The sequence below is a fragment of the Oncorhynchus nerka genome, linkage group LG23 (genome assembly GCF_034236695.1).
Source record: "Oncorhynchus nerka isolate Pitt River linkage group LG23, Oner_Uvic_2.0, whole genome shotgun sequence".
In the NCBI taxonomy this organism is placed as follows: Eukaryota; Metazoa; Chordata; class Actinopteri; order Salmoniformes; family Salmonidae; genus Oncorhynchus; species Oncorhynchus nerka.
Genome location: NC_088418.1, coordinates 54,619,043 through 54,641,525, shown reverse-complemented (window position 1 = coordinate 54,641,525; position 22,483 = coordinate 54,619,043). Strand labels below are relative to the sequence as shown.

The 22,483-nt window shown below is 42.8% G+C and overlaps 2 protein-coding genes across 6 annotated transcripts in view; one reads left to right on the top strand and one right to left on the bottom strand.

The window, feature by feature from the left end:
* Window positions 1-21,845, top strand: part of LOC115107065 (PCNA-interacting partner) — a 55,808-nt gene extending 33,963 nt beyond the window's left edge. Inside the window, exon 11 of the mRNA XM_065008294.1 lies at window positions 21,202-21,845. Coding sequence (XP_064864366.1) covers window positions 21,202-21,326 — 125 coding nt within the window. The 3' untranslated portion in view covers window positions 21,327-21,845. The remainder of the gene's footprint in view (window positions 1-21,201) is intronic.
* Window positions 129-22,226, bottom strand: LOC115107064 (insulin-like growth factor I). Of its 5 annotated transcripts, none has more exons than XM_029630429.2 (5): window positions 21,969-22,226; window positions 20,359-20,518; window positions 8,010-8,272; window positions 5,855-5,890; window positions 129-3,562 (listed from the first exon to the last, which is right to left on the bottom strand). In XM_029630429.2, exons 1-5 carry the CDS (start codon window positions 22,014-22,016, stop codon window positions 3,503-3,505), a joined length of 567 nt encoding a protein of 188 aa, XP_029486289.1. In that variant the 5' UTR covers window positions 22,017-22,226; the 3' UTR covers window positions 129-3,502. The 5 variants fall into 5 exon arrangements, with proteins under 5 accessions (XP_029486289.1, XP_064864368.1, XP_064864367.1 ...); XM_065008296.1 differs by lacking the exon at window positions 21,969-22,226 and adding an exon at window positions 21,397-21,463; XM_065008295.1 differs by lacking the exon at window positions 21,969-22,226 and adding an exon at window positions 21,370-21,462.
* Between the last annotated feature and the right edge of the window lie 257 nt (window positions 22,227-22,483).

Here is a 22,483-nt window from a genome sequence, read left to right as displayed (position 1 = left end):
GCAAAAGTGGTAAAAACATCTTTGTTATTTTATTCATGGATGATATTCAAAGGTTTCTCAAAAGTGCCTGCAGAACATTCTGACATGAGCATGACAAATGGTATGAAATAAGTGCCCAGATGTTGTCATAATGTTGACAAGTGGTTTATTCAGCAGGAATGGTGAACAATCTGTCAGTATTTAAACATTTTCTACAGAAGGCAATCGAGCACCAGAAATAACAGCACTGTAATTAAACAGTTTCTTAGATGATGGTGAGCTTTGGAATCCCATGGCAATCAATTCAAATGTTTTCCTATTCCAGAGCACTTGATAGAGTTTTCCTATATGTAATTCAAAATACAGTTTTCATTCATGTTTGTGACATTGTAACTGCTAATTGTGAGATAAATGGTGACAAAGAATCAGTCAAAATAGTGTTTTGGGAGTCAGATAACTGGATTAAATATCTAGATTCTATCATGCTCATAGCTTTACTCTGTTGCTGCCCCTCAAGAGGCCACCATTATTATCCTTTATGCCTGCATATTGACAGTCCCACAAAGTCCCACATGGTAAACTTCCATCTTCAGGTTTGTTTCAGGGAGAACTACACTCTTAGAAAAAAAGGTGCTATCTAGAACCTAAAAGAGTTCTTCGGCTGTCTCCATAGGAGAACCCGATGAAGAACCCCTTTTGGTTCCAGGTAGAACCCTTTTTGGTTCTACGAAAAACCCTTTCCACTGAGGGTTCAACCTGGAACCCAAAAGGGTTCTGGAACCCAAAAGGGTTCTCCTATGGACAGCCGAAGCCTAAGAGTGTAGAACTGAACTGGGGTCAGTCTGACCAGCGTATGCCTCAGGGGATGAATGAAACCTACACTTGTATTACTCAAGCGGCATTAGCATAGCTGAACAGCTGATCAGATGGATGGAGACATCGATCAAATGTGATAGCTTATGATTGACAGTTGTCAGTTTACCTATACTGTCTTTCATTAAATAAACATCTGACAATGCAAGTTGAATTAGATTGTGTCTTAATTTAGCTGAGATCTTTGGTATCAGTCTGGTGATATGATACTGAAGGACAATCGTGCTGATAATAGGAACTCAATAAGCTTGTTTTAAAACCACATACATGCATCTCACGGAGGGTCAAATGGTATGCAGCCATAGAGGTCAACCTGGCTTTCAATTCACCTGACAATATCGTCCGTAGCCATATGTGAACGGACAAGATGGAGTCCTAATCTTAACCACTTCATTGTATGTGTTGATGATTACAGCTGTGGGTTGCTGATAGATGTAAGGATATAAGTACCACATTAATACTTTAGGTCAGACCGTCATTTTAATACTTCTTTTGATCATTTCTATCCCATTTTTATTGATGTCCGAATGCATCAACAGCCCAAAATTGTAAAAGGTTGTAATAAATAAAACATGTCTTACTTTGTGGGGAGCTGAGAACCAGATCTGATTCGCTGTGTCACTTTAACACATGGGCACATGGTTTTACAAAACAAATGGTTCAACCTCAATCATACATATTCGTAAGCGTCAATGCCTTGGCTTTCTGATCATGGTGTGTTCACATAACATTTAGTTCAGGACAAACAAAAGTGCACTATGACTTTTAACACCTTAATATTATTGAAGGATCACAGTTCACAGTGCTTTTTGTCAAGTTATTTGGCATAGGGATCTATATTGAGTAACAATAATTTAAAAACAGTAGAAAAAATAGCGTTTTGCCTTCTTGGGATCCACAACATGATACTTTTTTTTCCATGCATTCACAGATTTCACACAAAGACATTTGCTCGCGTATACTACTACCTTATTGAAATTGCTTACAAATAAAAACACTATTAATAAAATGGTGGCCACAAGGCTGTGCAAAAGGGACGACCTCCAACGATAAGCTTTGCCATCTCTCTTTCTCTTCCTGTTTTAGCCCACCGTTGCAAGTAACAAACTACAAAATAGCACCATTATACAGTGGATAGGATTTTCTTAATACGGTTTTGCTATATGATACCATCATGTACAATGATAGTAGAAGAATGCATAGGATAACATAAATGGGAGTATTGGTTGATTATACACTGACAGAGGAGGAAGAGATGTGATGGGTTGTCAGGTTGTTGAAATGGTACATTGACTGTCAGGCATCCAGATTGTGCAAACAGCCATTACTCTCTGTAATCCTGACGCAAACACAGGAATTCTCAGAACATGGTCTGATGGAACCAGTGTGTGAACCTTGCTCACAGTAGCAGAGCTCTGAGTGGCTGAGCTACAAAACGGACTGTGTGTGTGTGTGTGCACAGCATTTTTCAACTGCAGTCCTGTTTGTAGGTGTGTGTTGCTGTGTTTCTAACAGTATTTGAGTTGCATATCATTCACTTGAGTGAACTATATGTGTTGCAGTTCATTTTATAGCCTTTTGCAATGAAAAATCCATGCAGTCCATGTTCATACAGAAGAAGCAAAGGTCCCTCCCTAAACTAACAAAATAAAAGAATGCAGGCCAAGTGAAATCAATCATTAATCGTCTTCCTGTAGCTGGCTATTTTTAGCGCCCCTCTGTCCTGTCCTCTGCATTAGAATCCATTTTTAATCAGACCAGATATTAGACCCAGAGAATCTACTGTGAGTCTTTACAAATTAAATATAAATTGAATCTCCTCAGTACTTTCTGTTTACAGTACAGGATATAATAGTTACTGTCAGTTTCACTAGAATGGCTTAGCAGTACAAGAAGATTGTATCATCAGAATAGGTCTCTGGTCATATTGTTGCCTCAAAGCCTGGTTCTTATGTTATGGTTGCACGTAATACGCTTATTGTCTGTTGAAGCAGTCAATAGTAAATAAATAGCCTTAATGAAACACGTGACAACTGTGAAATTATCTTTTGGCCAGAACTGACTGAAGCTGAAATAACATTCTCTTGTGGTTCTAATATATTATCAAAGCAGTGGTTGTTAGATGAGAATGGGGAGATTACTTATCCAATATCCTGCCTGCTTTGCATGGCCCAACCTCTCAGTGTAAAGCTTAAACTCTTTCAGAGTTCAGGTAAAGAGGATGAACCATTGGCTCCCATAGACAGACAGGTAAAACGTGTCTGCTGGCTGCCCTCCTATTGGCTGTATGTAACACAGAGCCTATCAGAGGCCACCAGGGACACTATAGCTCAGCTCACACATGGAGGTATAAGAAGAAGAAGCTCTTTGATGTGTAAGCATCTAAACTAGTCTGTTACATTGGTTTGACATGGAATATAATTCCTTCCAATATGAAATGGTGCAGTGTATAAAATAATAAAAATACCTCTCATATAACCCCAGCACATCAACTCTCAGCTAGAGACATTACACACAAAGCTTATTACCATTATCTTAGTACCATAATCCACCTTTTGTTGTTTTACAGTGAACCATTCCACAGAGGCACCAGGTATGGGCCCACCCTTCTCTCATCCCTGTCCGCCTGTCCGTTAGCTTCTGTCTTCTTCTACATTCGGTAGTTCCTTCCCCCTGTGTTTCCTCGACTTGAGTTCTTCTGAAGTACCTCCTGAAAAGGGTGGAGGGGGAACAGATTTTTAGGAGGAGAAACATTAGATATGTGGATTAGGAGAGTGGGGGAAAAAACAGCTTTGGGTCAAAACCCAGTGCCTGTGTCTAGAACAACACAGCTGTACAATTAATGGATGATGATTTCATAACCTTTTGCTATAGTGAAAGAGCCACAAACAGTACAGTATCGAGTATCCTCCCTACCAGAGCTGATAGGTCATATTCAAACCACAAGCCACCAGAGCGGCACTGACATTCAACACACTGTCCCTCTGCACATTAATAAATCAATGTGATTACATGCATGCTGTTACCCTCTGTAACTAGCATGCCACAAATCTGTTGCAATCTGAGGACCAGGGTTTCAGCACAAAATGTACAGTATGAAAGTAGAATCTGTCTGGGAGAGAGAGTGCCCATGGGTCTACCACAAAAACCACTTAGTCCTCCGCCCCTTCACTAATGGCTTTCTTTTTTAAGAGAAGAGTTGTAAAATGCACCAAGTCCAAGCTTAAAAGGACGACATGGACACACAGGTGGAATTGGGAAACTAAGGGAGAGGAAAGAAACATTTCTTCTGGTTGTGTTGACTACTTTGGTTGGACTGGGCTTGACTACTAATTAAATTCTGTGCTTGTATTTCCTTCCCTCTCACTGACTGGCTGTATTCTGCTGTAACCTGTCCAAGGAGTCATTGATTTTGTATCTACTAAACGAAGGTATGAACAGCTACGTATAACAATGACAAGTATGCATCACATATGATGGTAGTCATGGCACCAATCATGGCATGCTATATTCTGCACTGAACAAAAATATAAACGCAACATGTAAAGTGTTGGTCATGAGCTGAAATAAAAGATCCCAGACATTTTCCATATGCACAAAAAGCTTATTTCTCTCACATTTGGTCCACAAATTTGTTTACTTCCCTGTCAGTGATCATTTCTCCTTTGCCAAGATAATCCATCCACCTGACAGGTGTAGCATATCAAGACGCTGATTAAACAGCATGATCATTACACAGGTACACCTTGTGCTGGGGACAATAAAAGGCAACTCTAAAATGTGCAGTTTTGTCACACAACCCAATGCTACAGATGTCTCAAGTTTTGAGGCAGTATGCAATTGGCATGCTGACTGCAGGAATGTTCACCAGAGCTGTTGCCAGAGAATTGAATGTTAATTTCTCAAATTCTTTCGCTTTAGAGAACTTGGCAGTATGTCCAACCTGCCTCACAACCGCAGACCACATATAACCACGCCAGCCCAGGACATCCATATCTGGCTTCTTCACCTGCGGCCACCTGGTCAGCTGATGAAACTGTGGGTTTGCACAACCAAATAATTTCTGCACAACTGTCAGAAATCATCTCAGGGAAGCTCATCTGCATGCTCTTTGTCCTCACCAGGGTCTTGACCTGGCTGCAGTTTGGCATCGTAACCGACCTCAGTGGTCAAATGATCCCCTTCGATGGCCATTGGCTGGATAAGTGTGCTCTTCACAGATTAATCCCGGTTTAAACTGTACTGGGCAGATGGCAGACAGTGTGTATGGCGATGTGTGGGTGGGCGGTTTGTGCTGATGTAAAAGTTGTGAACAGAGTGCCCCATGGTGGCGGTGGAGTTATGGTATGGGCAGGCATAAGCTACGGACACAATTCCCTTTTATTGATGGCAATTTGCATAGAGATACCATGACGAGATCCTGAGGCCCATTGTTGTGCCATTCATCTGCCGCCATGACCTCATGTTTCAGCATGAAAATCTATGGCCCCATGACGCAAGGATCTACACAATTCCTGGAAGCTGAAAATGTCCCAGTTCTTTCATGGCCTGCATACTCACAAGACATGTCACCCATTGAGCATGTTTGGTATGCTTTGGATTGACGTGTACCACAGCATGTTCCAGTTCACGCCAATATCCAGCAACATCGCACAGCCATTGAAGAGGAGTGGGACAACATTCCACAGGCCACTATACACAGCTTGAACAACTCTATGAGAAGGAGATGTGTCGCGCTGTGTGAGGCAAATGTCGGTCACATCAGATACTGACTGGCTTTCTGATCCACACCCCTACCTTTTCTTTAGGATATCTATATTCCCAGTCATATGATATCCATAGATTAGGGCCTAATTCATTTATTTAAATGGACTTATTTCCTTATATGAATTTTAACTCTTGAGTAAAGTCTTAGAAATTGTTGCATGTTGCATTTATATTTTTGTTCTGTGTAGTGAAAGTAGGAAAGTACCACTGCAGTAGTGAAGGACAAACAGCCTACCTTGCAAGATGTGTGACTATTCCCAGATAAAGGTTTCTGTCAGGAAAAATAATAAAACTGTTCAGATATGACACATTTGCTTTCCACTGTGGTAGTTTATTGTCCACAATGGAACAGTTAGCCACTCTCTAAGGGGTAAAAGTCAGTTATTGGTGTTTTCTGTCCTCATCATCAAGCCTTAGCCTTAACGTCTTCATTTGGAGTGCATTCTCTGGAAAAAGCCTGACACACAGTGTCTTCGGAAATCATTCAGATACCTTAACTTTTTCCAAATTGTGTTACGTTACAATCTTATTTTAAAATGTATTAAATAAAAAAATGTCCTCGGCAATCTACACACAATACCCCTTAATGACGAAGCAAAGACAGCCTTTTAGAAATGTTTGCAAATTTATCCAAAATTAAAAACAGAAATACCTATTCAGACCCTTTGCTATGAGACTTGAAATTGAGCTCAGGTGCATCCTGTTTCCATTGACTATCCTTGAGATGTTTCTACAACTTGATTGGAGTCCACCTGTGGTAAATTCAATTGATTTGGACATGATTTGGAAAGGCACACACCTGCCTATATAAGGTCCCACAGTTGACACTGCATGTCAGAGCAAAAACCAAGCCATGAGGTCAAAGGAATTGTCCGTAGAGCTCCGAGACAGGGTTGTGTTGAGGCACAGATCTGGGGAAGGGTACCAAAAAATGTCTGCAGCATTGAAGGTCCCCAAGAACCTTCAATTCTCCCAAGTGGCACAGCGGTCTAAGGCACTGCATCTCAGTGCTAGAGGTGTCACTACAGACCCTGGTTCGGTCCCAGGCTGTTTCACAATTGACCGTGATCGAGAGTCCCGTAGGGCGGCGCACAATTGACCCAGCGTCGTCCGGGTTAGGGGAGGGTTTGGCCAGGGTAGGCCGTCAGTGTAAAATAAGTATTTGTTCTTAACTGACCTGCCTAGTTAAATAAAATAATTTAAATAAGAACACAGTGGCCTCCATCATTCTTAAATGGAAGAAGTTTGGAAGCAGCAAGACTCTTGTTAGAGCTGGCCGCCAGGCCAAACTAAGCAATAGGGGGAGAAGGGCCTTGGTCAGGGAGGTGATCAAGAACATGATGGTCACTCTGACAGAGCTCTAGAGTTCCTCTGTGGAGATGGGAGAACCTTCCAGAAGGACAACTATTTCTGCAGCACTCCAACAATCAGGCCTTTATGGTATAGTGCCCAGATGGAGGCCACTCCTCAGTAAAAGGCACATTACAGCCATCTTGGAGTTTGCCAAAAGGTACCCAAAGACTCTCAGATCATGAGATAAATGATTGGTCTGATGAAACTAAGATTGAACTATTTGGCCTGAATGCCAAGCGTCACACCTGGAGGAAATCTGGCACCAACCCTATGGTGAAGCATGGTGGTGGCAGCATCATGCTGTGGGGATTTTTTTCAGTGGCATAGACTGGGAGACTAGACAGGATCGAGGCAAAGATGAACGGAACAAAGTACAGAGAGATCCTTGATGAAAACCTGCTACAGAGCGCTCAGGACTTCAGACTGGAGTGAAGGTTCATCTTCCAACAGGACAACGACCCTAAGCACACAGCCAATACAACACAGGAGTGGCTTCGGGACAAGCCTCTGAATGTCCTTGAGTGGCCCAGCCAGAGACCAGACTTGAACCCAATTGAACATTTCTGAAGAGACCTGAAAATAACGGTGCAGCGACGCTCCCCATCCAACCTGACAGAGCTTGAGAGGATCTGCAGAGAAGAATGGGAGAAACTCCCCAAATACAGGTGTGCCAACCTTGTAGCGGCATACCCAAGAAGACTCGTGGCTGTAATCGCCGCCAAAGGTGCTTCGACAAAGTACTGAGTAAAAAGGTCTGAATACTTATGTAAATGTGATATTCTTCGTTTCACATTTAATTTTGGGGTATTGTGTGTAGATTAATGAGGGGAAAAAACTATTTCATGAATGTTCTAATAAGGCTGTAACATAACAAAATGTGGAAAAAGTAAAGTTGTCTGAATACTTTCTGAATGCACCGTATGATCTAACAATCAAATATACTGAAAGACCCACTACAATGTTCCATATCATATCTGTTTCACTGATGTCAACTGTGTATGCTCTTATAATGTATATCTGTTTGGTGCTGTGCTCACCTTCTTGGGTTTTGTCTTGTCTGGGTGCTGTGCTGTCCTACGCTCTGTGCCTCGGTCCACGTTTTGCACTGCAGTACTAACCTTAGGTGTTCTTGGCATGTCTGTGTGGCGCTGTGCGCGCACAGAGCGAGCTGCCTTGCCAGACTTGACAGGGGCACAGTACATTTCGAGCCGCCGCAGCTCGCAACTCTGGAAGCAGCACTCATCCACAATACCACGGTTATGTGACCGCCGTGAACTGGGGCCATACCCCGTTGGTTTACCTGGAGAGACAGAAAGAAGAATTTGTGTTACTACATGTGAAGACATAAAGAGCATGTAAAGAGCATGCAGAGAGCATGTAGAGAGCATGCAAAAATCATGCAAAGAGCATGCAGAGAGCATGTAAAGAGCAAGGATAGCTGTCGTTCCAGTTTGTTCTGTAAGTAAATAAAAAAGATAACTGAAGACAGCTTGTTGTTTATGATTATACATGTTGGACTTCCATGTATATTTGTCTTCATGTTATAGGTCAAAGTTAAACGTTGAGGTAAAAGTAGAGGTCATAGGCATGTTAAGTGTTGTGTCACGGGTGTGTTACATCAACCACAGGTGCTTTAAAAGAGCCAATGGAATCATATACAACATAACCCATTACAGTCTTGGATATGGACCAACTTCTTTAGTGCAGATGTCCTGGAAGGTCTTATATCTGTGAGCTGAATGAATCCAAAAAGCTGTAATCATTTGTGGCTGTGCGCCAGGACCTGGGCCCTGTAATAGCTGAGTGCTAACGGCCAGGTTGTGGACTTGATTATTCTGATATATGGACAGCGTTAATGACATTGATTCCTTCACTGCAAAATGTACAGGGTATCGCATTGCACTGTGCGGACTCTTTTTGGCAGCCGTGCGGCAGTAAAAAAGGTCACGGTCACCGTAACATTGAGAATATCACGTTCTGACGTTTTAGACCCATTAGGCCAAACCTCAACCCCTCGGGGCCCATAAGCCTGCTGAGAAAGCAGGCCCAGGCCTAAGTCACACCCTCTGGCAGCCTGGTTGGTCGTTTCATTCACATTTTCACCTGGCAACCCAGCAGCCCTTTATTGCGGACAATATCAGAGCCAGTTGAACTCTGGATACTGTGGATGCTGGTACAATGCAGCCATGCTGTTGTTTCCTAACAACTATATGGCTTTCCTGAGACACGACTAGACTCATAGTTCCCATACGTGCAAAAGATAGGCAGTTGGTGGCACCTAAATTGTGTGTGTGTGTGTGGGGGGTGGGGGGGTTATTGTAATGGCAGGAAGATAATAAATGAAATGGTTTCAAACACATCACACAAATGGTTTCCATGTGTTCGATATCAGTCCATTCACTCCATTCCAGCCATTATTATTAGTCGTTCAACCCTCACCAGCCTCCTGTGGTGCAAAGCCAAAGAGGCTCACTTGGAGGTCTGGTGCTCTTCAGTATGAATTGGAATCTGAGCACTTCTCTGAGAACCCAAGTCACCTTCTACAGTGATGTGAGTGGAAGGGGGGAGGAAGTTAGGAGTTGCTTTGACACCTGAATGCCAACAGCTTTTGACTCCCTCTCTCCAAACCCACTTTCTTTCAGTGGCCGTTAAAAAAATATCCCACTCTCCATTTACAATTCCCCGCTCACCTCAGGCAATATAGCCTTGATAGGCTTTTCCCTGTTACCAAATGAAATAATAATAATGTAATATGGCATTTACAAGGAGGAAATGCCTTTCCCTTTCAGAGTTAATAGCTCTTGGCCTGGGAGCCTGCCAGTGCTGACAAAGTGCATTAACTTCTGCTCTATGCCTTCCTTATCTTGACAATGTTGTTTTGGACAGAGAGGAGCTCCAATTCAGAAACAGATGCATCTCTCCACAGTTCCCAGTCAGGACCCTGGGTACAGTGTGAAGAAAGATTATGTAGGTAGTTATACTGTGTGAGAGAGAACACTGATCTCAAGTCAGATGATGAAATACAGTGTGTGTTCATGGATAGTTGAAGGTGAGAGGGTTCTATACTGGCTAAACGGTAGAAGGTGAGAGGATTCTATACTGGCTAAAAGGTTGAAGGTGAGAGGGTTCTATACTGGCTAAAAGGTTGAAGGTGAGAGGGTTCTATACTGGCTAAAAGGTTGAAGGTGAGAGGGTTCTATACTGGCTAAAAGGTTGAAGGTGAGAGGATTCTATGCTGGCTAAAAGGTTGAACGTGAGAGGGTTCTATACTGGCTTAAAGTTTGAAGGTGAGAGGATTCTATGCTGGCTAAAAGGTTGAAGGTGAGAGGGTTCTATACTGGCTAAAAGGTTGAATGTGAGAGGGTTCTATACTGGCTTAAAGGTTGAAGGTGAGTGGGTTCTATACTGGCTAAAAGGTTGAAGGTGAGAGGGTTCTATACTGGCTAAAAGGTTGAAGGTGCTGCAGTGGACAGCAAGAATAGTTGATTCCGCAGGCAAGGAGAAAGAGAGAGTTCTCACCCAAGGTCTATGTCCAGGTCAACAAGGTCAATCATTGCTTTTAGGATTTGACCACCACAATGTAGGCTAAAGGTAATCAGGCCATGTTATAGCCTCCTTACAATGAGAACTGCACGTGCAATACACCAGTTTTCACATTGAGAATGAAAGGTAGCAGGTCTCATTGTTTGAAGACTATTTGGGGATTTTCATAACTTCATCCCTCTTTGTGTCCGTAGCTGGGCCCACTTAAAGATGCACTCTCTGACTTTTGTATAATTTCAGCCAGTAGTTTTGAAAGTGGCGCTCACGAGCCAAAACGGGTCCCTGTTTTTTGTGCACTACGTCATTCAATTGTGTAGGGCGGCAGGTAGCCTATCGGCTAGAGTATTTTGACCAGTAACCGAAAGGTCGCTGGTTTGAATACCTGAGTCGACAAGGTAAAAAATCTATCTGTGCCCTTGAGCAAGGCACTTAAACCTAATTTGCTCCAGGTGCGCCATGCTACTATGGCTGACCCTGTAAAACAACACATTTCACTGAACCTATCCAGTGTATGTGACAATACATTTAAAAAAATGTTTTACTATGTCATCCATTTGGTTTGATATGTTACGAATTTTGCAATTCATATGATATCATCCGAATTTCTCAATGTGTTTGATATGTTACAAATCCAATTCATGCAATTTGTTGTGCTTAAGATCGCGGAGTGCATCTTTAATGTAATGTTTACTGAATGGCATGTTGTAATTAAGCCAGAATAAACCATGATAAATTGTCACTTAACCATTGTTGCTGACGTGTAACAAGGAATTTTCATGACGAGGGAAACCTTCTTGCGAGGCCGAGTTTGTGATTATTCAATCAGACAGGTTGTATTGTGAGCCAGGAGTTGATTGTGCTGGTCCTGTTTTCCAATCCCTCCCAATAAAGGCCTCCAAATGAACATCCGCTATTATTCTCAAAATAACCTGTAACCTTCTGAACAAACAGCTGGAGAGGAGAGAAAAATCATCTGGATGCAGATTTTAACATGTAGAAGAATCAGCTGTAGCTGGTTTGTAAAAAGCAGAAAGCATCAGTAAACAGGTGGAATAGGTTTTGGAAGGTTTTAAGTGCCACGTTTCAAGGGATCACTGACTGTAATCCCCCGTGAACAAATAGTTTGCGTCCTGTGTGCTGTTGTTGTAAACAAACTCAGACAAACCACCTTCTCCTGCCTGCCGTATGGTGTGGACATCCAGCCCGGTCGGTGGTGTGAGAAACAGGCTGTTTGAGAAGGGGGATCCGTGGTGATTGGTAAAGGCTATTGTTTTGGAGTTTGGTTGCAGACATTCAGGGCACGGCAGATTAATGGTAGGCTACACATCTTCTGTTTGTGTCACTGTGTCGTAGACAGACACCCACTACTACAGATTAGGGTACAGTTTTGTTTTGGTGTTGTGTGTTGTTGCACACATCTATTGGATGGAAGGGGGGCTAATTTCCCCCTTTTTGTAGGGTGAATGAGGGTGAATAGATTCAACTGAGATCTAAGTGCTGCATAACAATTGTTTGGCTGCGTAGAGAGAGGCTCCATCATGACTTGAAAGAAGGAATGTCTACAACTCTGTAATGCTCCCCAGTGGTTTATTAAGATGCACACAAGACAATGTTTTGATCCCACTGCGATCTTTGTCAAGTCAGTCGACAATGTCTTAACTGAAGAGAAAGGCAGCCTGTTTAGGTCAACCTGACTGAGCAGCACACAAGCTAGAGGGACCTTTTGGTCAAGCAGCATTGACATTTTGGCAGTAGTGCCATAACAGCAGAGAAGCATGGGTGCAAATATAAGTCATACTTTTAACTACCACTATTGTGCTCATGATCATGCTCAAGTTACTATTATATTTTATTTGTCATGTGCAGTGCATTCGTGAAGTATTCAGACCCCTTCCCCTTATCCACATTTTGTTACCTTACAGCCTTATTCTCAAATGGATTAAATTAATAAAAATCCTCATCAATTTACACACAATACCCCATAATGACAAAGCGACCTTAATTATATCCTCCTGATTCCTGCTTACAAGCTAAAATTAAAGCAGGAAGCAACAATGGCTCGGTCTATAAAAAAAAGTGATCAGATGAAGCAGATGCTAAACTACAGGACCGACATGAGTAAGACCTTTAAACAGGTCAACATTCACATGGCCGCTGGGCCTGACGGATTAACAGGACGTGTGCTCCGGGCGTGTGCGGACCAACTGGCAGGTGTCTTCACTGACATTTTAAACATGTCCCTGATTGAGTCTGTAATACCAACATGCTTCAAGCAGACCACCATAGTCCCTGTGCCCAATAGCACTAAGGTAACCTGCCTAAATGACTACAGACCCATAGCACTCATGTTCATAGCCATGAAGTGCTTTGAAAGGCTGGTATTGGCCCACATTAACACCATTATCCCAGAAACCCTAGACCCACTCCAATTTGCATACCGCTCAAACAGATTCACAGATGATGCAATCTCTATTGCACTCCACACTGTCCTTTCACACCTGGACAAAAGGAACACCTATGTGAGAATGCTATTCATTGACTACAGCTCAGCGTTCAACACCATAGTGCCCTCAAAGCTCATCACTAAGCTAAGGATCCTGGGACTAAACACCTCCCTCTGCAACTGGATCCTGGACTTCCTGACGGGCCGCCCCCAGGTGGTGAGGGTAGGTAGCAACACATCTGCCACTCTGATCCTCAACACTGGAGCCACTCAGAGGTGCCTGCTCAGCCCCCTCCTGTACTCCCTGTTCACCCATGACTGCATGGCCAGCCATGACTCCAACACCAACATTAAGTTTGTGGACGACACAACAGTGGTAGGCCTGATCACCGACAACGACAAGACAGCCAATAGGGTAGAAGTCAGAGCCCTGGCCAGGTGGTGCCAGAATAACAACCTATCCCTCAACGTAATCAAGACCAAGGAGATGATTGTGGACTACAGGAAAAGGAGGACCGAGCATGTCCCCATTCTCATTGACAAGGCTGTAGTGGAGCAGGTTGAGAGCTTCAAGTTCCTTGGTATCCACATCACCAACAAACTAGATTGGTCCAAACACACCAAGACAGTTGTGAAGAGGGCACGACAAAACCTATTCCCCCTCAGGAGACTGAAAAGATTTGTCATGGGTCCTCAGATCCTCAAAAGTTTCTACAGCTGCAACATCGAGAGCATCACTGCCTGGTATGGCATCTGCTCGGCCTCCGACTGCAAGGCACTACAGAGGGTAGTGCATACGGCCCAATACATCACTGAGGCTAAGCTGCCTGCATGCCGCTGCCGCATGGCAAGCGGTACCGGAGTGCCAAGTCTAGGACCAAAAGGCTTCTCAACAGCTTCTACGCCCAAGCCATAAGACTCCTGAACAGGTAATGAAATGGACTATTTGCATTGTGTCCTGCCACCCCCCCCCCCCCCACCTTTTTACGCTGCTGCTACTCTCTGTTTATCATCTATGCATAGTCCCTTTAACTATACCTACATGTACATATTACCTCAATTAGACCGACTAACCTGTGCCCCCACACATTGGCTACCCGGATTATTTGCAGTGTGTCTCCCCCCCCCCACCAACCCCCTCTTTTACGCTGCTGCTACTCTCTGTTTATCATCTATGCATAGTCACTTTCACTATACCTACATGTACATATTATCTCAATTAGCCTGACTAACCTGTGCCCCCGCACAGTGACTCTGTACCTGTATATAGTCTTGCTACTGTTGTTTTCACTGTCATTTTAATGTTTTTTTTACATTTTATTTCTTTACTTATCTATTGTTTACATAATACCTATTTTTTACTTAAAAATTGCACTGTTGGTTCGGGCTTATAAGGAAGCATTTCACTGTAAGGTTGTTGTATTCGGCGCATGTGACAAATACATTTTGATTTGAAAATAGTTTTTTTGAAATGTATTACATAAGAATACAGATCCTTTGCTATGAAACTCAAAATTGAGTTTCCATTTATCTTCCTTGAGATGTTTCTACAACTTGATTGGAGTCCATCTGTGGTAAATTCAATTGATTGGACATGATTTGGAAAGGCACACACCTGTCTATATAAGGTCTCACAGTTGACAATGCATATCAGAGAAAAAACCAAGTCATGGGGTCGAAGGTATTGTTCGTAGAGCTCTGAGACAGGATTGTGTTGAGGCACAGATTTAGGGAATGGTACCAAAACATTTCTGCAGCATTGAAGGTCCCCAAGAACACATTGACCACCATCAATCTTAAATGGAAGAAGTTTGTAACCACCTCAAGAGTTCCGCTGAGAGATGGGAGAACCTTCCAGAAGGACAACCATCTCTGCAGCACTCCACCAATCAGGCCTTCATGGTTGAGTGGCCAGATGCAAGCAACTCCTCAGTAAAAGGCACATGACAAACAGCCCGCTTGGAGTTTGCCAAAAGACACCTAAAGGACTCTCAGACGATGAGAAATAAGATTCTCTGGTCTGATAAAACCAAGATTGAACTCTTTGGCCTGAATGCCAAGAGTCACATCTGGAGGAAACCTGGCACCATGCCTAAGGTGAAGCATGGTGGTGGCAGCATCATGCTGTGGGGATGTTTTTCAGCAGCAGGGACTGGGAGACTAATCAGGATCGAGGGAAAGATAAACAGAGATCCTTGATTAAAACCTGCTCCAGAGCGCTCAGGACCTCAGACTGGGTTGAAGGTTCACCTTCCTACAGGACAACGACCATAAGCACACAGCCAAGACAACGCAGGAGTGGCTTCAGGACAAGTCTCTGAATGTCCTTGAGTGGCCCAGCCAGAGCCCGGATTGAGCCCGATCAAACATCTCTGGAAACCTGAAAATAGCTGTGCAGCAACGCTCCCCATCCAACCTGACAGAGCTTGAGAGGATCTGCAGAGAAGAATGGGAGAAACTCCCCAAATACAGGTGTGCCAACCTTGTAGCGTCATACCCAAGAAGACTCAAGGCTGTAATCGCTGCCAAAGGTGCTTCACCAAAGCACCGAGTAAAGGGTCTGAATACTTAATTAAATAGGATATTTCAGTTTTTTATTTGTAATAAATTTGCAAACATTTCTAAAAAACAGTTTTTGCTTTGTCATTATGGGGTATTGTGAGTAGATTGATTAAGATTTTTAAATAAAAAATAAAAAAAGTAGAACAAGTCAAGAGGTCTTATCACTTTCCGAAGTAAAAATATAAACGCAACATGCAACAATTTCAACGATTTTACTGAATTACAGTTTATATAAGGAAATCAGTCAATTTAAATACATTCATTAGGATCTAATCTAAGGATTTCATGACTGGGCAGGGTCTCAGCCATGGGTGGGCCTGGGAGGGCATACGCCCACCCACTGTGGAGCCAGGCCCAGCCAATAAGAATGAGTTTTTCCCCCAAAAAAGGATATATTAGACAGAAATACTCCTCAGTTTCATCAGCTGTCCGGGTGGCTGGTCTCAGACAATCCCGCAGGGGAAGAAGGTCCTGGGCTGGCATGGTTAGGCGTCTTATGGTAGAAATATTAACATTCAATTATCTGGCAACAGCTCTGATGGACATTCCGGCATGCCAATTGCATGCTTCCTCAAAACTTGAGACATCTCTGGCATTGTCTTGTGTGACAAAACTGCAAATTTCAGAGTGGCCTTTTATTGTCCCCAGCACAAGGTGCACCTTTGTAATGATCATGCTGTTTAATCAGCTTCTTGATATGCCACACCTGTCATATTTTTGTGCTTATGGAAATTTTCTGTCATCTTCATGAAACCTTCGGACCAACACTTTACACAATTATTTTTGGTCAGTATATTTGATCGACTTCTAAGACAAAAGTCAGAGGCAGGCCACTCACTGCTCCATCCTGCTGCTTGGATAGAGCTATGCTGGAGACACTGCAGCACATAGCTCACATTCCTCAAACGAGTAAGGCTGTAAAGACAGGGCTCTCCTCCAGATTGGGCACAGAAAGGATCTGAGTTTTACAGCCTCTCCGTGGTTAATAAAAAACAGTGAATTCTTGGAACCGGTGCAGCGCACTGCCTGTGGAGTGTCAGGGAGTTTATGGTTTGTCGGGGTCTACGAAAGCTGCTATAGACCTGGAAACTACCTCTTTATCACTGGTACCACAAAGAGTTTATAGCCTAGCTAAATTTCCCTCACATTTTCAACTGAGGTTATGTCTGCTTTTAGGCAATTAAAAGCCAGTTTGTAAGAGCATTTAGGATCCTAACTCAGTGAGTTAGGGTCTCGTGGGATGGGATAGACTGGATGGGTCAGTCAGTTCAAAATTATGTGACATAGCAAGCTTGGCTAGCTCTGGCTAGTTACAGTCTAGGAACCATTTACCAGGGTTTAAGTTTCGGTTTTAGCCCTAAGTAGAGGCCTCAGATGAAACTGTAGGCTATAATAATGTGGGCACAATGTGTGCAATATCTGTACTAGTTCTTTATGGTCAAGCCTGGCCAATATCACCAGTAGAACAGGTTTATTTCAACTCAAGCCTTTGTGTCTTGACTCCAAACTGACAGAACTCAAATCTAACATCCCCATCCTGTCGCTTTCATGATAAGTATTTTTGTTATGCAGAGTAGTTATTCAGTGAGGAGGGTCAACATTCTCATTTCAGCACTCCATGGAAAAACAACACCTTTTCACAGTGACAAAGTGCACACAAAGTGCAAACAGGAGAACTTTCTTTCTTTAGTGCTGAGTACCTTCTGCTGAGTGTGTGTGTGTTCAGGTCCAGTGTATAAAACTAGAGAGGTGGGGAGGTGGAGGGGAGGGGTGCATCCTGATCATCCTGTAATCCCCCATAATCCCCTGCTGCTCTGGGACAAGGCCTAGCTGTGTGTGTAGTGAGGCTGATGTGCTGTTTACACGTTCTCCACTCTCCTACTCCAGCTGCTTCAAATAGAATAGACACAGAGAGACAAACAAGGCTGAGAAAGGATAGGATGGCTCATCAATGGCTGCTTAAAAGCAATTTACTCCCCTCCTCTGTTCCTCGTTCTGTTTAAACTACATGCTGTTGGGAGGGCGATGTCACAGTGCCAATCTGAATTCGTTTTCATCCCGACTATAAATGTATCTCATGTACAACTCTCTGAGCTAGTGGCTTATGACATGGCATTATGAGACAAAAAGGACAAGACTGGTTTGTCTATTGCCCTGTGTGGCTGAATCTCTGTGCCTTTTGCTGAATAGGTTTATCTCTGACCCTGACATGGTTCCTTCTGATTAAAATGTATATAACTAATACATTTACGAATACTCCCAGCATCATCCACATTAGAGACTTGGTATATGCCATGACATTGTATTTATGGAGTTACTAAGAGAAAGGTGGTGTGGTGTGCCATAGAAGTCCTTTTTCATTTTTAGTCAGTTGTATTTTTGACACATCCTAGAGCTCTGGAGTGTAGGTGCATCGTAGAGGGGTTCACTTTTAGACTGTGAGAGGAAATTCTTCAGAATAGAATAACCAGCTTCATCCAGAGTACATTACAGGAAGTGGGTGTGATCTAGAATAAAAGCTCAGGAAGAGTTGATTCATGTCTTCCAGAGAATCTACAGTTCCCCACTGATCAGAGAATGTTCCTACCGATTTTCTCACAATTCCCTGTCGTCCAGTGTTCCTATTTGCAAACTGGGGTTACCCAGATTCTGTTCAAAAGGCCCCCACGAAGACCAGATTCACAGTATGTCTGTATATCCACTCAACCTGGGAGGAGTTTGCCTGCTAAAGCATTACTAAGACAACTGAGGATTTCTAGGTCAGGCTAATAATTGGAAAAACTGACTACGGTTGTGGATTTAGTTTTTATTCTTTAGACCACATTTTGTTTCAATAAAATATTTTTCCACCGAGTAGTATTTCACATTTCTGTCAAGGTAATGAAATATGAAGTCTTGAAATGCAAGTGCAGCTACTTTAGCAGTGACATGGTGGGTAAGGTGGATTGGCCCAGCGTCTCAGACCGCAGAAAGCCCAGTGTCACTGCAACACGTTGGGGACACATCATTATTACGGTGGCTGCCAAGTTCAATATGGTGCAGCAGACTGGAGGGGAGGAGTTCAGCTCAGGAGCAGACCAGACCTGACAACCGCAAGGAGCTGTCACTCTTCCCAGTGCAAAAGACGACAGAGACGAAAATGGATTATCCAGATATCTCACCTAAAGACTCATTGTTATACATGTGGTTCCATCTGACAGCAGGAGAGAGAGACATACTGTCCACACAGTGAGCCACCTGTTGTACATACCTCACCGTTCCTTTCCAGAAAGGATGGAGTGTGCCTGAAATGTCCTCGACTCAATGAAAAACTTTTAACACGAGAACAAGGCATTGATGGATGGGCACTTTGCAGCTCAATGATCGCACAGTACAGTCTATAGTCACATGGATGCAGTTTAGTTCCAAACCTTGCCCGATTGAATTCCCAGAGCCAGATAAGGTCTATCTGAGGTCTGTGAGTTCATAATTGGAATGATTTGCTGTTTATGTCCATTGTTTGGTTCATCAATTAATTATCATAGAATAATCTTGTTGAAGATACAGTTATATTCCAAATACAAGATATGGCAGTGTGGCAAGTTCTGGCAACTCAAGACTATATTCCATAGGCCATGTGAAATCCATTAAATACTCAGAGAATACATAAACCCCTTTCACAGTCTCACATCATCAAATATCCCAGACAGTCTCACACCTCATCAAAAGTCTTTACACATATGAAATATTTCATCAAGTTCACAGAAGAATTGTTATCACGCAATCAAACATTCTCAACTCTGTCACAACTAGTCAACAACAACAAAAAACACCACCTCAAGAGAACTTTCAAAGTGACATTCCACAGTACATGGTTGTGAGTTAACTGAGAAACTACCGTGATGTAATACAAGTCTGAATTAAGTTGGAGCATAGAGCCTCTTTCAAGATGATTGACATCTCTGAGCTGTATTGATATGTCAATGTCAGTGATACGAAACGATGGTGCACAATAATGTTTTAGCCTTGGAGAGGTGGTAAAGAGAGACTTGACACTTGTGTGTGCAGTGATTTCACTCAACGCCAGCTAGGGACCCTCAAGGCACCACATTCTGTGTATGGCACTAATGAGCCAAACCACAACCTTTCTGAGTCCATGGTTCTAATGGGAAGAAGTAGTCCCCTGAGGGAAGGATCAGGGTCCATGTCATAGGAACACTGGCTACTGCTGAGTGGGAGAACGCAACACCTTGACACAGCTCAGCACTGCCATATATTGCATCTTGTTCTGGCCTTTGTGCCTCCAATGGAAAATAGGAGATTTAAGTCCTGGATTCTTAGCGGATGGTTTTCTTTGGGTAGCTTTCCCCATTTCTGGTGGAAAAAGAGTTCACTGCAACATTTATGTCTCTCCCTCCTCCTTCTTACAGATAGTCAGCCTCAATTCCACTTAAAACCCCATGCCCATAGACTCAGCAGCCATCTGAATGAGCACAATATACATATACATCATTCTACACTTCATTTACCTCTCAGCAACCCCCAGAACCTCACTTCACTCCTGCTTCAAGGGCATTGCATCGTGTGATTCTGTATATTCCATTAGTCTAAGTCAGGAGTCCATCACAATCATGGACAGAGACAAAATATACATATAAGCATCAACTATTTCAAATCTGATAAGTCTACAGCTGAAATGTTTCATAGGAGTGAGGAAAAAGACAGAGGGAATGGTTATTAGAAAGGGAAGGCCAGATGAGAGAGATCTGATACTGTTTCATTTATGAGGTTGCGGCATTAGCGCTTTGGGAGAATGGAGCAGCAGCAATCCTTTATAAATAAATAAAAGGTGCACTTACTGAAATAAAAGCCTCTCTCTCCACACACAAACTGCAGCGTGTCCACCAGCTCCGCCCCGCACAGGGTCTCGGGCCCCGCCCCTGTTGCCGCCGAAGTCAGGGTTAGGACGCACAGCAGCAGTGAGAGGGTGTGGGTACAGGAGACACAGCACATCGCACTCTGCGTTCAATGGGGAGAAGGGCACAGTTAGTAGGGCATGGCAGGCAGAGAATGTCGTCAGTCTCACCTTCCATATCGTATTTCACCAGTGTCAGTATGACTTGGTGGCAGTGATTTCACCATTATCGGTTTTTACTATAGATTTGCGAAATATATAGCTAGGTTTTCTAATAGGTTCACAATAAGTGAAGGAACAGGTGTCTATGGAACCGTGACGTCCAACACAATCACACCATTATAATAAAAGAGCATACAATAATACCAGTCTATGAGTTTTGGTCACGATTTACGCACGTATGGTCCTTGACGTTTATTAATTCTTACAAGCATATTAGGATGTATGGAGCGGTGACTGCCCGAGCCGCTTCCTGAGGAGAGGGTGCTTTCCCGGTTCGAAGCTCATACACGTCATGGTCTTGCCTTTAAGCTATTTCACTGATAATATTCCTGCAGCCATCAGACAGTTACGTTTCACAACCCGATAATCGAACTTTTGGGGTGTTATAATAAAGAACAATTGCATAGGAATTAGTCACAGAGAGGGAGAGGTATGCATAAAACGAATGCATAAATCAATCAATGCGATAAGATATATTTAAAATCGTTTGTTTCCAAAAAGTCTTCTTTAAGTAGGCTTAGTTTTAAGATAATGTAATGATGCCCTTGCTTTCTCTCATCCTCAGCTCCAAAAACGATCGTTCAGGACAGGAGCCACAGAGCCAAGGATCTTGCCTATCCAAACATGAGATGGAAAACGGTTCACGCGCCAAACCCAGCAGATGAAGCATACCGGGACAAATTTACATAATAAAGAGAATATATACAGGATTCATATACATCACAACCCCTACCACATAGTTATCTTGCCCAAAGGGCACCTTCTTAGACGCCTTAAACCCTTCCTTATCGTTTGTTTTCCTACAATCCAATGTGGTACCCAAATGCGGAGTCAGCAGAAATTACTTTGAAAGTTCAGTAACTAATGCAGCAGCATTAGTGGTTTATATTCATGGAAACGGAATCGGTCGGCGCGCAATGCGCAAACGTGTCGCAACTCATGCTGGAAACGCATTGAAACATCCACGCGAGTGTGTTAACTCATGCACGCAGACATGCCTAATAACCTTATTTGCGTAAAGTCAATGAAAGTAAATGTTATAGCTAGGCTACATATAATGTCTATGTGGAAACAGTCAAACGTGCTTTCACTGAAAATGCAAGCAAATCTACCTGCTGACATGTTCTGATAGACATTTTGAAATAGTCTATAATAAAACCGATGTGTACAAGTTAAGTCCCTGAACTAAAATAATCTGCTATAATCAAACATGGGTCTTTATTCATTTTTGCTTTGATACTGCAAATAAATCAGGTTGGTTCTTGCAACAACAACAACACAAATTGTAAGTAAGGTAACAATCTGGTGTCAAAAGAAATGATTTAAAGTTACCTTGAAGACATCACATAAATGCCACTGGAAGAAATGACCGCTAGACATCCCCACGGGTCTCCGCACGACAAAGCCCAGCAAAAATGAACTTGTTTGAAGTCATTAAAAACAGTGAGAAAGTGGATAAGATGCAGGCAATGTCACATCTCAATATTCCGACTTTGTTCCATTGCGCAGGCTCGTTTTGGAGAAGTGAGATTTAGCGAACTGGAGACGGATTTAGAGAGAAAATCCCTCACATGTATCTACATTACACAGACATTTTCAACAGGAAACAGCTGGGGCAGCATTTGCCTTCTCCTCATCCTAAATTATTCATTAAGGATTTTGGGCACATATTCAAATAACGTCATCATTTATACTTTTCTTAGAATGGGATTGAATTTTGATCTCTTTAAGGCTTGGACCCATACCACCCGCTCTTCTCAAAGCTTGTTACGTGTAGAAATCTCAATGATGAGTTGTTGTAATGTAAATGTTATAGGCATTGGAAAAATATAATTATTGTCCACGAA